The following is a 16158-nucleotide window of genomic DNA, read 5'->3' as shown; positions in this document are numbered from 1 at the left end:
GACCTTTAAAGGTCCTTTCCTACCCAAACTATTCTATATTCTGTGGTTAAAACCAGGCAGCTTGCCTGCCTAGATATTGAAAGAGAGGGTTTGGGGGTATGCATGCAGTGAGGTGTGTGGGAGGGAGCTGTCAGCACAAGAAATGGCTGCCAGGAGGAGAACTGGGGCTCTAATATATCAAGATAATGTCAGAGCAGCAAAGAGGCCTAATTAGTGCAAATAAATAACTCACAGTACTTTCTGTCAGGATTCAACAAAAATCTTGCCTGTCAGCAGCCTTCGAGGTCAGTTCTCTCCCTTGGCTGTTGATAGTTCCTATTTTCCCACCTCATGACAAGTACTTTCTGCAGAGTTGCTGGCATATATTTGGGGTGGAAGGATGTTCTCCTAGGTCAGTCTGAGCTATATTGGTGTGTTTTTCCCAACAGACTGACCCAGCATGGATGTTTGCAGCAAGGAGAGTGGGCAGTAAGCTCTCTGCATGGCTGTGCCTGCAGCAGGGTGTCCTCCTTGTCCCCCCCACTGCAGGCAGGGCAGAGCTGCAGGCAGGGCTTGTTTCAAAATGCTCTGAAGTGGCCCTGAACATCAGGTACCCTGGGCTGGGCAGACCTCACCTATCACTGCTTGAGCAGGCAGCTGGTGTCCCAAAGAAGGACCAGACTGAACATCACCAGCCACAACCCACTGCATCTGCCAGACTGGCGTGACAGTGAGAGCAGCCAGGGGCTGTTTAAAGCATGTGGGTTTAAAACTGGTGCCTGTCTGGTTGATATGTATGGGCTGCTGCAGTGGCAGGACACACTCTTGAGGCTGCCTGAAGCATGCAACAAATATAAAATATGATATCAAAATTGAGGTATTTGTGCCTGTGCCACACTCACTGCCTGTGTCTCTGGCAGGTACTATCATTCTCCCAATTTGCTGTAAAACCTTGTTTTCTAAGGAACTTTTCTATTTGTGAGTGCTGAAATAAACAGCTTTTCTTGCTTGCAAATAGTGTGTGTGCTGAAAGGAACAAGTGGTCAGCCCACTGCTTCTTTTGAATCATGCCATGAAAAAGTCTCCTTAGGTTGGATTTTATGCTTAGAAGCCATTGTCAGCTGCCACTTTGTCACTGTGTTTGCAGCACTTGGCACACCATGTTGGCCATTAGAGAGAGAGGAGAGTTGGCCACTGCAGAGGCCACTGTGTTGGCTGTTTGGAGAGAGAAAGGGGCTGAAGGTGAAAGATGAGAAGCTCCTGTCTGGTTGGGCAGGGAAAGGGTGGCCTGGAAAGAAGTGAATTCCTTCCTGTGCTGTGCCTTCAGACAGTGTCTTCCCCTCCTCTGTGGTGGCTGTAAGCAAAGCTGAGGGACCCTGTTTCCCTATGCTCTGATGATGGAGCTGCCCAGAGGCATTTTGCAGCCACAGCCTCAGGCTGCCTGGCTGTCCTGGTTTTGGCTGGGATAGAGCTAATTTTCTTCTTAGTAGCTAGTACAGTACTGTTTTTGGATTTAGTACGAGAATGATACTGATAACACAGTGTTTTGGTTGTGGCTCAGCAGAGCTTACCCTGAGTCAAGGACTTTCAGTGTCTCGTGCTCTGCCAGTGAGGAGGGGCACAAGAAGCCAGGAGGGAGCATGGCCAGGACAGCTGACCTGAACTGGCCAAAGGGATATTCCATACCCCAGAACATCATGTCCAGTGTATAAACTGGGGGGAGTTGGTTAGGAGGGGCCAAGGGCTTCTGGAGGACATACTGGGCATCTGTCAGCAACTGTATGGTGCATCACTTGTTTTTTCTGGAGTTTTGCCCCCCTCTTTCTTTTCATCTTCCTTTTCATTACTCTTCTTATTACTATTTATTTCAATTATTAAACTGTTTTTATCTCAGGCCAACTTCTTTTGAGCTACTCCCCATCCCATTGGCTGGAGGTCATGGGAGAGAGGAGTGAGCAAGTGTCTGTGTTATACTGAGCTGCTGGCTGGAGTTAAACCATGACAATAGTCCTCCTCTCCTGGAGCCCCGTGTCCTTCTGTCTCATGTCATGGCCAGGCAACTGGTGACCCTGAATAGCCAGGCTCCTCTTTACTCCTTTTTTGAATTTTACCATAACTTGCACTGACTCCTAAGAAAGCAGCAATTGTACCTCTTCCTTGGTTTCCTTTTTACCAGCTCTAGTCAAACTTGATGAGCTTGTGTCCAGCCCCTGAGGCTGACTCTTCTAGCTAGGCTAAGCTCTGCCAGTGGCAGTAGTTGCAGGAAGTGTTTCTTTGGGACTATAGATGTAAGGGGAAGGTTGGCAGTGTTCAGTAGAGAAAAGGATCGGGCAGTGAGGATGAGCAGTGAGGAAGGCTGGGACCAGCCTGAGAAGGTGGGGATCTGTAGGTGGGTGAGCAGAAGTGTCCCCCTGGCAAATCTCTGCCATGGTCAGAGAGGTAGCTGTCTGGCCAGCTCTGTACCGTGCCAGGCAGCAAGGTGAGGACTGGCACTAGAGCTCTCTTTGACAAATTGATGAAAAACCTACTGGCAATGCAAGGCTGCTGCGAGACAGCCCGTTGAAAGAGAGAATCAGAGTAACTGATTGTCACTGTCACCAAACTGATTGGTTGTGGTTTGAGAAACTGGCTGCCACAGGAAAGACCCTGGCCTGTGTAGCTGCCTGCTCAGGCTTGGCAGATGCAGTTCCCATCACTTGCTTAGTTGGGAATATAAAGAAAATAAGTGCATTTGCTCTCTCAGGGTGAGAGTAGATTCAGCTCTAAAAGCAGCAGCTGCCAGGCTGGGATCAACAAACAGATGTTTTCCTTTATATGACTGAAGATCCTGCCCATAAACAAGCCTAAAAGGAAACTTTCTTTACACACCTATATGGTAGGAAACACAGTTCCCTCACTTGGTTGCTGTTTGCAATGATTTAGTCCTTTTGGGGATAAATTACCTAGTGTTTAGCCTGACCCTTAAGCTAACTTTCAGTTTTTCCTCTTGATCATCCTATTGCTGCCATAGTCCTGTAAGATAATTTTTGCCAGAATTGAAGAATTATTTCTGCAGGGCATTGCTTCTCTTGGGGCATATTTATATCCCATTTGGGACTGAACATTAGTGGGTACTGGAATGAATTCATTAATTGGCTATGCTTTGTTTTAGCTGAAATGGTTTTGTCAGGAAAATCTGCTGACGGAAAGCATTTACCTAAAAAAGAATCAGGAGGTGAGAGTGGAGAGATCTCATCTATCTGGTGGGAGTGAGTTTTCTTTCTCGTGTGTCCTCGTTGCGGAGTGCAGCATTGACAGACCTCTCTTCCCTTTTTTGCAGGATTTCACTATGACCTTGTATTTAAGGCACTACTGGAAGGATGAGCGTCTCTCATTTCCTAGCACCAACAACAAGAGCATGACCTTTGATGGCAGGCTGGTGAAGAAGATCTGGGTCCCTGATGTCTTCTTCGTGCATTCCAAGAGGTCCTTCATCCATGATACCACCACAGACAACATCATGCTGCGGGTGTTCCCCGATGGGCACGTCCTCTACAGCATGAGGTAACGGAGCAGCTTCCCCTGAGCATCCCCTGGGCCTTTGCTGCCAGGTTAGCTCTGGGCTTGGCTTTCATGATCGCCAGGATTGCTACTGCCAATCCTGGTACTCCTGCTGCTGATGCAGAGCCCTGTTTCCAGAATATCCAGTACAAAATGCTTTGCAGGAAGCTCTGAGAAACCATGCTGTGGGCAGTAACAGGATAATCTCCTCCTGGGGGAAGCATGCCCCCAACTCTTTGCAGTCAGTGGAGGGCTTAGTCAAGCAGGAATGTTCATCGCAGGGTCAGTGTGTGATTAAACTGGAAGCAGCTGATATACCAGATGGTGACCTCTACAATTATCCTATTTTCCCTCTTGTTTGTCTAGATTTTTTTTTAGTTGTGGTGCTTTCCTGTTGATGTAAATGTTTAAGTTTATTGAAGCTGAAATGTCAGTATTAAAGATATCCTGGTTTTCTAGTAGATTTGTTGGCTGGAAAAATCCTGAGGGATCCCTGTCATGACGTGGAGGGTTATCCATCCTGTGGATGTACACAGATAGTGACTGTGGGCTTGCAGGATTCTGTAATACACAAGGACATGGAGGCTTAATCCTCTAAACTTCTCTACCTTATTACAGATTATCAGAAATACCACAAAAATCACCACTAGCAAGTAAACTACCACAAAATCACCACTGGCAACTATACCTGTGATTAATAAAGGGACTATATATCCATATCATGCTATTGCAAATTACTCTCAGCAATGAATAATTTAGCATCCATCAGTCATGTGGCAACAGCCAATAACTAACCAGGGTATTTACTGTTACAGGTTAATTTCCATTGGTGGAGCAACTCATCCACAATATAGCCTCAGGTACACTTAGGACAAGTTGCTTGTGTGGGTGCACAGTACTGGTATCAAGAGGTACCACCATCAAGTGACCCAAATCATCCAACCCATGGAAGGACAAACTGAAACAGCCTCCAAAGTGGGCTCAGAGGGGACCAGTGAGACAGCAGAGTCTCATTTCAGAGATGCTCTGAGTCATAAGGTGTGGAGTCAGCCAGGTGGCCTTGGTAGGTGTCCAAGAGCAGGTAGAAAGTTCATGCACTGAATTCAGCCTCCTAGGGAACAGAAAAGTATGTGCAGCATGGAAAGGTCTCAGAGGAAGGCTTCCTTTTGGATTAAAAATATGGCCTCCTTATATCCAGAGAGATAAGGAGGTGTAGGATGCCACCATTTTGAACAGGCAATAGATGCTTGTAATTTTTATTTTTCACCTATGACACCCGATAGATAATGATGTTTTCTGTTCTCTCAGACCCTTTTTTATTTTCAAGATCATTTCCTACCTTATCTGACAATAAAATGCCTGTTAAATCACTCTCTTTTTTTGGCAGTTATTAATGATATTTCAGGATGTCTCCAGTTTCTAGGCACCCTATCTGCATGTCAAAGAGGCCAGCTGTGTTTCTCAAGGATTTGTCTTGTTCCAGGTTGGCAAGCCTTCCTCTGTCCATATTTTTCATCAGACAGGTTTTTTGCTCAGTAGTTTCCCCTTCTAACCAGGCCACCTTTATGGCTGCTCACATCAGCATCCCAGCAGATTTAATTTCTTTCAGAAGAATGAAAAAAGAGAAGCGGAGAAAAACACACTGCCAGAGGATAAAAGTTCAAGAGCCCAAAAGAATGGATATTTCCCCGGGATAGAAAACATGCTCTCAGTTTACAGTGACCTATGAATATTTTGTAGCCAAAGATTTCTGTTCCAGGATCTTTCTGGAACTTATTTACTTCCTCTATGGTGAAATGATTTTCAAAAATTTGGAAAGGCTTTCTATTAAGTCTGCTCCTGTGATCTGTTGAGGAGGTGATGTGACTTTTTAATGTAAACCACAAGAGAAGAGTCTGTGAGTTAACCACAGCTGATTGCACAAGAGCTAAATTGGTAGTTTGATATGTAAAATCCAAGGAGAAAGAAAATCTCTATGGCATTTGGGCCTGGTAGTGTTTAGAACACTCAGACCAATATCCAGCTGAAAAAGTATGCGTGTCCAGTGGTGCTGGGAAATGTCCTCAGATATCTTGAGATGTCTGCGTGGGATTGATGCTGTTTTGGGCCTTAGGCATTCAAAGCCACCTGGACAGTGCATTGTAATTGAGGAATATCATATTGATGAGCCAAGTTTCTGTTCTGCCCCTGACTAACAAACTGTTATTGACCACAGGCCGTGCCACAGTTCAGGTGATGCCAAGAAAAGGAAATAACACACTTTAATGAGACTGAGTTATACAATGCTTAATGCTACACACAGTTAGGGGAGGTCACTGTTGCAGGATGCCTTCACGAACATATCCCCAAAAACATTCTTTAAATTTTGCTCAAATGGCAAAATTTTGCTCGAGTTTCTAGTCAAAATGAGCAGCATGTGCCTTTCAGGGGTGATGAGTGCGTAGGTCAGGGTAGGATTTGGATCACAATCCCTGGAACAGAGGAAAAGTTCTTTATCGACGTCTGCAATGAATCTAGAAAATGGTCACAGCCAACGTAAGTTGGCCTCTGAAATGATGAGTCACAGCTGATTTGCCCCTCCTAAATCGGAAGCTCATCTGCAAATCCATCTGCAAGAGAAAGTTCACTGACCCACTGGAAAATTTCTTATGTAACATTGTGCACAACTGGACTAGTTTAAAAACTGGAACTGTGATTGCTGCAGCTTTTTAGCCAAGTCAAAAACTTAAGAGAAGCAAATCTCACTTGCTGAAAACCAGCTGCATCCATTTTACAACCCTTGCCCCAGAAATACACCCCTCAGATCAAAAGAGTTTATTGAGAGCTGTAAGAAACTGCTTTTGCCTTAAATATTGGTACTGAAGGAATTTTATGGCTTGCAAAAATAATTGTCATATTCCTCAGGCTCAGGTCATTCTGGGGTGACTGTGGAGGGAACTGAGCAACAGGCAAAATGTGGAAACTTTAATTAAACTGGACATAAGGGAATATTCAAATGTAAATGGTGAAATTACTTTACATTGTAGTCTTGTAGGCAAGTAGCTGGATATAAAACACAGTGGAAATATCTGTACCGACATTAATGTAATGTCCAAGATAGTGCTTTAGTTCCTTGATAGCTATTGAATTTACAATTTTCTCTGGAGTTTCTGTGTATAATCCATCTATCTTGAACATGGAGAATTGGTAAGCATTTTCCTGTGGATTTTTTGCTAACATCATGCAATAATTCTGGCTTAAAAGCTGCTGAATAATTATCTGCAGTAACATTCTTTCTTGATTGCTCCTCATAGAAACCAGCTTTTCTCGTTTTGAATTTCTAGGGTCACAGTGACAGCAATGTGCAACATGGACTTCAGCCACTTCCCCCTGGACTCTCAGACATGTTCTCTGGAGCTGGAAAGCTGTATGTTGTATCTGTGTTTCTAGATAGATCTGCTCCATGGCTGGCTGCACAAACATTTCACTGGGCATGTTTCAGAATACTGTCTATTTTAGAGCCTGAAAAAATAGTTCATCAGAGTAACTAGGAGTCCTATTGACTCAGCAGTACTGTGTATCTAGTCCTTGTGCTGCAAGACCAGAATTTACAAGAAAAATATCCTGTGACATAATCCTGATCTTACAAACACTGTGATCTGGGCTCAGCTTCTTTGGTGGAGAAAGTAATGTGAACAGTAAGAATTTTTGTAGATTTTCTCCAGTGTATGGCAAGACTAACATCTGGTTGTTTTGAGGTCCTCCCAGCTACTTAACTGAATTTCCTCTGCAAAAAAACCAGAATCAGAATCAGGGGGTAATAATCAGCAAGCTAACCTTGAGGTCAGCTGCTCCAATACCCTGCTGAGAGCAGGGAGTTCTTCAGGATGGGCTGCTTGGGGCTGTGTCCAGTTGAGCAAGGTAGTTCAGGCTCCACAACTTTTCCTGCAACATGCTCAAATATTTGACAACCCTGATCCTGAAAGTGTTTCCTTTTACCTGCTTGGGAATAATCCTTTGCTGACACTAGAATCCCTTGCCTCTTGTCCTTTCATTCTCCATTTTGTCAAAGCATCTGGGAAAAGGCTGCTGCCACCTTCTCCACGAGGGTCAGCAGGGCAGCAGCTGGACCCTACCACAGGTTGCTCTTCTCCCAGATGGACAAGCCTTTTCCCCTAAGCCATGTGCTCCTGTCCCTGATAGTCTTGATAACCCTCTTCTAATTCCCCATTCCTGTTACTTAGTGCACAAATTCTGTACATTTTTCATTGACACTTTAAACACATTTTTGGATATTTGCTTCTCACCTGTCCCTTTTGCTTTTACCTTTCCAAGATAGTTTGAAGTGTCCATGCTTTCTCCTTTCTCTAAATTGAAGTGTTTTACCCATGATTATTTCCTGAGCTATTATCTATTTTTAGTCTGTGAGGTTCAGAAGACTGCCATTCTAACTGTCGTTTCAATGCAAAGTAAAAAGAGGAATAGTTTTCTTGAATCTGGATTTTTGTTGTTGTCACAATATATTCTATATTATGTTATATGTTATATGACAAGATCTTTTGAAGTCCCTTGCTGTTGGCAAACTTACTTGTGGCATTAGTTCATGCCAAAGACTGGATCTATTAACTTTTGCTGAACCTCTAAGCCAAAGTCAGACGACATTGTATTTCTTCTTTCCCTAAGATGCTTACACTGATGAAGATCTGATGCTGTATTGGAAAAACGGGAATGAATCTCTGAAAACTGATGAAAAAATTTCTTTGTCTCAGTTTTTGATACAAAAATTCCACACCACATCAAGGCTGGCTTTCTACAGTAGCACAGGTATTGACCTTTCCTGATGTCATTCTATTTTTAAATCTAATAATGTATTAAGTGCTTTTGAGGGGGCTCTTGGGATTATGTCACTGGAGTATAGTCTCCGCACACAAACAGTCAGTCTTTTTGAAAGCTCCGTTTCTTGTTTTACTAATCTTAGAAATAAAAGAACCAAAGAAAGGTCTTGTCTCTCTGTACCTGCTATCCAGGCTGTTCTCACTGATTCTGGCTTTCCTGCTTTCTCAAAGGTTGGTACAATCGACTCTATATAAATTTCACTTTACGTCGACACATCTTTTTCTTCCTGCTCCAAACCTACTTCCCTGCCACTCTCATGGTCATGTTGTCCTGGGTGTCCTTCTGGATCGACCGACGAGCAGTTCCTGCCAGAGTCTCTTTGGGTGAGAGCAACTGCAACAAGCCATGGTTGTGTGGAAAGCTTTGCATGTGAAAGTTTTGGCAGGGAAGGGAACTGTTCATTTTGATGGTTAAAGATATTGTGCAAGCAAATCGTGGTTCTGTCTGATTATTGCTATGATGTATAGCTTGCACTTTGTCTTAAGTCCTTCATCACTTAGCAGTCTTCCTCACTTATATGTAGCTCAGGACAGAAAGTGCTGTGGTCTTAAAAATGAAGCTGTAACACAGAATGGTACAGCTAGGAAACAGGAGTCCTTGTCACCACTGGCCTTAGCAGACCTGATCTTAGGACTAGGAGTGTAAAAATATGTTTTAACAGCATTGTGTTTAAACCCTGGAGTTTAAGGAGGGAGTTAAATTGTGTTTGTTAAATGCAAAATGTTGACTGCTCCATTGCTCCTCAAAACTCAGCCCATTATGAGCACAAAATGTAGGCAGGGGAACAATTCTGCAATAGCAGGAGAGATACTTTACACACATTTATTTAATACTGAACACCATTTAGAGCATCAGGTAGACCAGAATTTCTGTTCTCCTAGAGACAAAACCCCTTATGGACTGTATCAGTCAATAACATTCCTTTCCCTTGGCTCTTTCCAGGGATAACCACCGTGCTGACCATGTCCACCATCATCACTGGGGTGAATGCCTCCATGCCTCGTGTCTCCTACATCAAAGCAGTGGACATTTACCTGTGGGTCAGTTTTGTGTTTGTCTTCCTCTCGGTGTTGGAATACGCGGCTGTGAATTACCTGACAACGGTGCAAGAGCGGAAGGAGAGGAAACTGCGGGAGAGGGTGAGAAACACTTTTATCATCCACTTATTCCTTTTTTTCCCCTTACAGCTGATCTGGTCTTTATATTGATTGCCTGTTAATGGGAAAACATTGACAACCTTGTGTGTAATTGGGTCTGTTTAGGCCGCTCCCCCTCAGGCTGAATTGCTAACACAGAAAAACAGGATTTGATCTTATGGATCTTCACAGAAACATAAGAGAAGAGAGTGTGATCTGAACTGGGAAAGCGCTCAACCTGGAAATGTGAGGGAATGGCAAGCGGGAAAAATATAAAATCTGATATTTTCCAACAGCTGCCACAATTCTTGTTTAGTAAGCTAAAGGTGTTATTTGGTACAAATTAGTTTCTTCCCTCTATAGACCACTTTACTCTGGAAACTGGATTTAATGGATGTAATGGTGGAGGTGCACCAAGCACAAACAACAGTCAGCCAAGTTTATGCTTGTACTTCTTAATGTGCTTTGTAAGGTCTAATCCTGCATCCCTGGAGTGTTTCAAGACCTGATACATGCTGAGCATCTTGGCCCTGCTATGCACAGAATATAGGACCAGAGATGCCCTGAAGTCCTTTCCAGCCTGAGGTGTCTTACAGACCTCTAGGCTGTAAATTCTTTGTGATTAAACAAAGCACCATTGCCTTTTGAACACTAAGGCTTGCGACTAAATTTTTTTCAGCGTCCGTACACCCAGGGCATCACCATGTTTTACAGTTTCTTTCTTCCCAGTAGGAACTCACTGCATTAGTCTACTGGTAATACTGGTAACCTACTGTCTTTGACTCCCGGAGAAATTTGTATAAGCTTGTTGGAAATGCCAATGCAGACATCATCTTTCATACAATTTAAGCATGCTATTTCCCTCTATGAACTACTCTTTTGGTTTTTCATGTCCTTCTCTTTCCCTTCCTTTTCTTCCTATGACTTTCTTGAAGAACAGCACAAGGCCCATAACAGCCTAGCTCCTTTCTCAGTTGACATACTATAAAAATGTAATTGGATATATCTAAAAAACCCAGTTGGATACATTTACCAGACTCCTGTGATGAAATTTTACCTCTCTTCAAGGCCTTCTCAACAGCATTATGATTCTGGAAAGCTGCTTGAACAGGTTCTGAGTATCTTAATTTATCTATGCCTCACCCAGTCCCCACCTGGGGCCCAGCAGTTCTCTGCAACACAAGGTAGAGACCTCTGTGCAAGCACAGTGACTCCAGTGTGTCTGACTTGCTGCATGAGAGCAGTGGTCTGTGGGATTTTAGCCAGCCATGCTCAGGCATCCCATGTCCAAAGAATATGGTGTCTTGGCAGGTCATGGAAAATAACAAGAAATATCCTTGCTAAGTTTGACTTGCCTAGAACAAACCAGTATTTTTTTTTTTTAAGATGAAAACTCTTCTCCTTTTTTTTAAACTGTATTGGGGAGATAAAATGAACTTAAGAAGGTTTGTTAATTTTCTGCTAAGTTTTCTGGAACATTTTGCCACATCCAGTGATGGTGTAGATTGTTATTTATATCATAAATCTGCCCTTTATTGAGTCTTGTACATTGAATTCTATATTCAGAAAATGCCTTTTTGCTACACAAGGGAAAATATTGTACCCAGTCTTCAATGTGTGACAATATCATTCTTCAGTGGGGGAAATGGGCACAGAGATAATAGATAGCATTATTCGAGGAAGAAGCACTCGAAGAAGCAGAAGAGACATTTCTCATAGTAAATGTAGATCTTGTCAACCAGTACTGCTCTCCTATGAAAGACCCCAGAAGTTCTAGTACAAACCTGTAAGGCTGCCCAGAAGAGAGCTCTATGTTATGCCTAGTTTAAGAAATTAAACGTGCCAGGGACAAAGACATGCAGTACTGAAAACTAAACCTTCTCTCCCTCAAGATCACAGGAGCTGCTGTGAAATGCCTGTGGCAAAAGGTCTGTGGCCCCATGCTTACTCCCAGTTTTCACCTGGGAACTTTTCAGTGCTTGCTGGTCTGAAAGAGGCCAAAGACCTTTCTGACACTTTAATAGTATTGTCAGCTGTATTCCCACGTCCAAGGAGGCTCTTTGGCAGTCTTTGAATTATTATTGTAGACACAGGCAGGTGTCTACAATAAAGTCCTGCAGGGTGAAATTATGTACAGCGCCTCTGCTTGTATGTGCCTGTGTGAGGATGAGTGTAATTTCAGGTTCTGTGGAGGTGGATTTCTAGCACGTCAGGATCTCTTGTCCGTAGAGGTGGCTGTCATACGTGCATGAAGCCATGGGAACTGTAATTTGACCTGGGGCCTGACAGTAAATCTGCAGAATTGCCTTCTCTGTTGAGTCCTGCAGCAATTAGCTTGTTATTGTAACTGCTGTCCCTCACACCCAGCCACCATCTCCTGGACCTGTCAGCTCATGATAAACAGCCTGCTGTGGAATTCTCTCGTGGGTTTTTTCTTGTTGTTGTTTGGTATTATTCTGGTTTTGGTTGGCATAGAGTTAGTTTCTTTTCAGTAGCTGGTACAGTGCTGTGTTTTGAATTCAGTGTGAGAATAATGTAACACACTGGTGTTGTTGCTAAATTGTGTTTATCCTGAGTCAAGGATGTTTTTGTGTCTCATGCTCTGCCAGTGAGGAGGTAAACCAAAAACAGTTGGGAGGGAACATGACCAGGACAGGCGGCCCAAATGAGTCAAAGGGATATCCCACACCATAGAACACATTTCAATTATTAAATTGTTCTCACTCTACAAGTTTTACATTTGATTCTTCTCCACAACCCTCTGGAGTTCAGAGGGGAAGGTGGATTGAGTGAGTGACTGCATGATCCTTATTTGTCAGCTGAGGTTAAATCACAGCAGTTCTTTTTGGGGAGATGCACTCTAGTTTTGTTCTGTTTTGGTTTGGTTTTGTTAATTTGGGGGTGTGGGTTTTAGAAAGTGTGCCTGCTTAGAATAAAGTATGTCTAAAAACCCAATTGATGTTCAGCTGTACTCATGGAGTGCTCAAAAAAAGTGAAGTAAGCAGATACCAAATCTTTTGGTTATGCCAAGAACACAGAAAACAATCCTTAAGTTGATTTTAAGGTTTTCAATGAGCAATGTGATCTGTTGTTTAAATAATTTGAAGGAAAGGCTTTGACTGCAGGGTTTTTCAATGGTGTCCTGAATATTACATATTGATGTTATGTGCGTTTTTACACATATATGTATTCATATATATACATTTGTTTTAGCTAAACATATCCTTGAAAACAGGTTCTTGGAAAACCCATGTGTCAAAGTTGATGGAGTATTATTGGTTAAGGAAATTGGTGTGTGGGAAATCAGAGACAGGAACACCTAGCAGAAAGGATGTTTTGGAGTCCATTTTCATTGCATGCAAATGCATAATCTATATTGCCAAGGCAGGAAAACTGAAGGTCTTGAATGGTCAAAGACTGAATTCCCTGTTCAAAATTCTATCTGCATGGATTCTTTTAGACTTGTGGGATGCATGCTAGTGCTGCTGAAGTCAACACAAGCTTTGCTATTAGCTCCAACAGAGCTGGGATTTTACATTACACTTTTAGCTGGTCATCTGCTTGGTTTAAAATCAGATTTATGAAGAAAGCATGTGTATCTGTAAAACCAGAACTTGGCCCTTTTCTTGCCATAACATGTAGTGCATAAGCCATTTCCACAGATTAAACTGAATCTTGTCCATGAATATTTATAAACACAAAGAATGAATATTAAGGAATCTCAAGACTGTAAATTGCCTTAGCACAACAACTACCTAAGAAAACCATTTGTTTACAATATATGTCTGCTAACACATTTTTCTTATCTTTTCTGAAGCTGCTTGTCCAAACAGTGGAGATAAAACCTGTTTCTTCCTTTCTAAAACAAGCAAGCAAAAAAAACCAAAAACAACACCAAAAAAACCCCACCAAACCCCAAACAAACAAAAAACCCCCCACCAAAACCCAACACCCACACACACACAAAAAAAAACCCACCTTTTTTTGTTCAAAGAGAAACTTAAACTATCTCAATTGGAATTTTGAACTCAACTGTTTACAAGTCGTCTGTTAATATAAAGGCATGATTTCCACTGCTTACGTGTTTTTCCAATATTCAGATGTATTTCTTGTTTATGTCCCTAGTTTTCGTGCTCATGTGGAATACCTCACTCAAAAACTATGATGCTGGATGGAAACTACAGTGAATCTGATGCCAACAGCCTGGCAGGGTATACAAGAAACCAGATGGTACCAGAAGAAGAAAAACCAGAAAAGATGGTTGTGCATTTAGCTATTAGCAATGAATCTAATTCATCAAGGAAGAGAGGCCTGAAGGGCCATGTGGGCTTGCGCATCATCCAGAACACTCATGCAATTGATAAATATTCAAGATTAATATTCCCAGGCACCTATATATTTTTTAATTTGATATATTGGTCTGTCTTTAGCTAAGCATGCTGGCACAGCAGTGACTGAATTAGAGGACGTCTACGAAACACTCTTTTGTTGGTACTTTTTTTTGTCTAATCTGGACACAAAGCTAGGAACCTGATTATTTTATTGCTTCTTTGAAGGATAAATGGGAGGATACATCCTCCAGGAGGCAATTCCATGTGCAGGCCTCATGGAGGAACTTGCTGTGCTGGTTGTTTTCCAGCCCACCCTCTTGCTCCCATTTGCTTTATGACACCTGCCATTTCTCATACTTGAAAATACATGTCCATCATACACCCAAAAGGTGCTGGATGCTCATTTGGGGCTGGCCATGCTGGTGGTGCCTGCTGTGCAATGGACAACCAAAGACAGTGCTCATGTGAGCTGTGAGGAATTAAATAAATGCAATTTGCGTGAGGAGGTCTGGACAGTGCTTCTCCTGTAAGGAAACTGAATGAGCACTTTCCTCTACTTTTGAGAAAATTCTTTTGTTTTTTTCTTTGGCATATAAACATAAGTTTTTTCCATTGTTTTGTGAAAGTACACCTCCTTTAAAGGTACAGATTGTGCTTTCTGTCTGGATAAGACCTTCATGAGGTCCATTAGGACAGCTGGCTGGCCAGGATCAGCTGGGCTGGTTACAGAGCACAGGTGGTATGTCTGAGTCAGTGGGGTTTTTTTCTAAATTACAAAGTGCAACCCACAGACAAACTGCATATCCCAATGTGCCTCCCCCAATCAGCACAATGCCCTTCTGTTCAGGCATTTGGGATCAAAAGGGATACATGTCTGCCAGAACCTCTCTGCAGAAACAGAGGCATGTCAGAGACTAAATAGCCAAGAATAATACTGTGGGTCCAAGGTCGGTGTAAGTCCTTTGAAGCTGCTGCACAACATTGTAACAGGCTTATGTGCTTGGCAGTTCTTTTGCTGTCCCGTGATGTCTCCCTTTCCTTTGCTAACACTGACAGCAAGACCCAAATGCAGAAATGTGATAGCAACAAGACAGCGATGCTCAGGTTTGTGTGCTCCTTATTTTAAGAAAATACCAGGACTTTTTGGCTGGTGTGAAGATTATGTACATCAAAACACTTGTTTGCCAAGCCAAAGCTGAGCAGTGGGGGCAGAGCTTGAAGTGAGGAGCCAAGACTGAGGTTAAAATAAAGAAAAAGCAAACAAAAATACATAACTGTAAAAAAAATTACTTAACTGTAATTATTTGTCAGCACAAGAAATTTTCTGCTTACCATAGCAGGAATTAGTACATCCTAAACCTCAGGGTAGAAAGTAGCAGAGAAATGTCAACTTTTGGCTGTCAAGAATACCCAGGTTTTCCCTTGTGCTTCAAATATTGCTGCCTAAGTCAAGCTGATGATGTCATTGATTTAGTGCAAAAAAAATTGATAGAAGTTAAAATAAACAACTATGTTCTCCTTTAATTAGCCATGTTAATAACTGAAATGAATGGAATTCTCTCTGGTCATAAAAGTAAGAAACCACAGCCCTGAAATTGCTGGCAAGAAGAAGCACAGTGTCTGAGGGGCAGGATTGCCCAGTCTGCCACTTGTCTCCTGAGCCACCAGGTCAGTGCATTTACCACTCATTGCTCATGGAGCTGAAACCTGGATACTGCTCACATTGACAGGTGGAGATCACTACAACAAAGACGCAAAAATTATCGAAGAAATAGACCACTCATCTTTTGAGAGGTAAAAGCCTGGGCATAACTGTGAATTCTTCAGCATTAGCGGTTTTGGGTGTAAAACAGGAGACAATGTCCCAGCTGGCAGCAGGACAGTTGCAGCAAAGGGACTTGGCTGGGGAAGGGCAGCAGAACTACACCATGAAGCCACCAGAGGGTTCAGGGAGTGAGAAACTTGAATCCTGTGCCCCCCTCTTTTGCCAGCCTTTTGGCGTTACCCACGGCACATGCCACTGAACCTTGCAGTGCCTCAGCTCCTCCATCTGGAAAGTCAGGAGCACTAGGATTTGCCTACCTCATAAGGTGCCAAGGGGCTCAACAGGCATAGATAGCACGTGTGTGGGGCATGGCTATGATTCCTGAGAAGGTCATCACCCAGTGGGAATCCAATTTTGTATTAGTTACCAGTGAGTTCTTCAAATGCATCCTCTGAACCAGTCCAGCTGGAAGAAAACGGGTATCTCTCCTGCCTTATGATGCTATTACAACTCCCTTGCATTACTATGATAT

At 42.8% G+C, this 16158-nt stretch overlaps 1 protein-coding gene across 1 annotated transcript in view; it reads left to right on the top strand.

Moving 5' to 3' along the window:
* LOC136358941 (gamma-aminobutyric acid receptor subunit rho-2) overlaps positions 1–13964 on the top strand; it is a 31449-nt gene extending 17485 nt beyond the window's left edge. The window contains exons 4-9 of the mRNA XM_066315131.1: positions 3299–3522; positions 6843–6925; positions 8182–8322; positions 8565–8717; positions 9337–9533; positions 13656–13964. Of these exons, the coding sequence (XP_066171228.1) occupies positions 3299–3522; positions 6843–6925; positions 8182–8322; positions 8565–8717; positions 9337–9533; positions 13656–13964 (1107 nt within the window). The remainder of the gene's footprint in view (positions 1–3298; positions 3523–6842; positions 6926–8181; positions 8323–8564; positions 8718–9336; positions 9534–13655) is intronic.
* The last annotated feature ends 2194 nt before the right edge of the window (positions 13965–16158 follow it).

The sequence above is a fragment of the Sylvia atricapilla genome, chromosome 3, assembly GCF_009819655.1.
Source record: "Sylvia atricapilla isolate bSylAtr1 chromosome 3, bSylAtr1.pri, whole genome shotgun sequence".
Taxonomy (NCBI): domain Eukaryota; kingdom Metazoa; phylum Chordata; class Aves; order Passeriformes; family Sylviidae; genus Sylvia; species Sylvia atricapilla.
The sequence above is the reverse complement of the archived record's forward strand: the minus strand, read 5'-3'. Positions and strand labels throughout refer to the sequence as shown.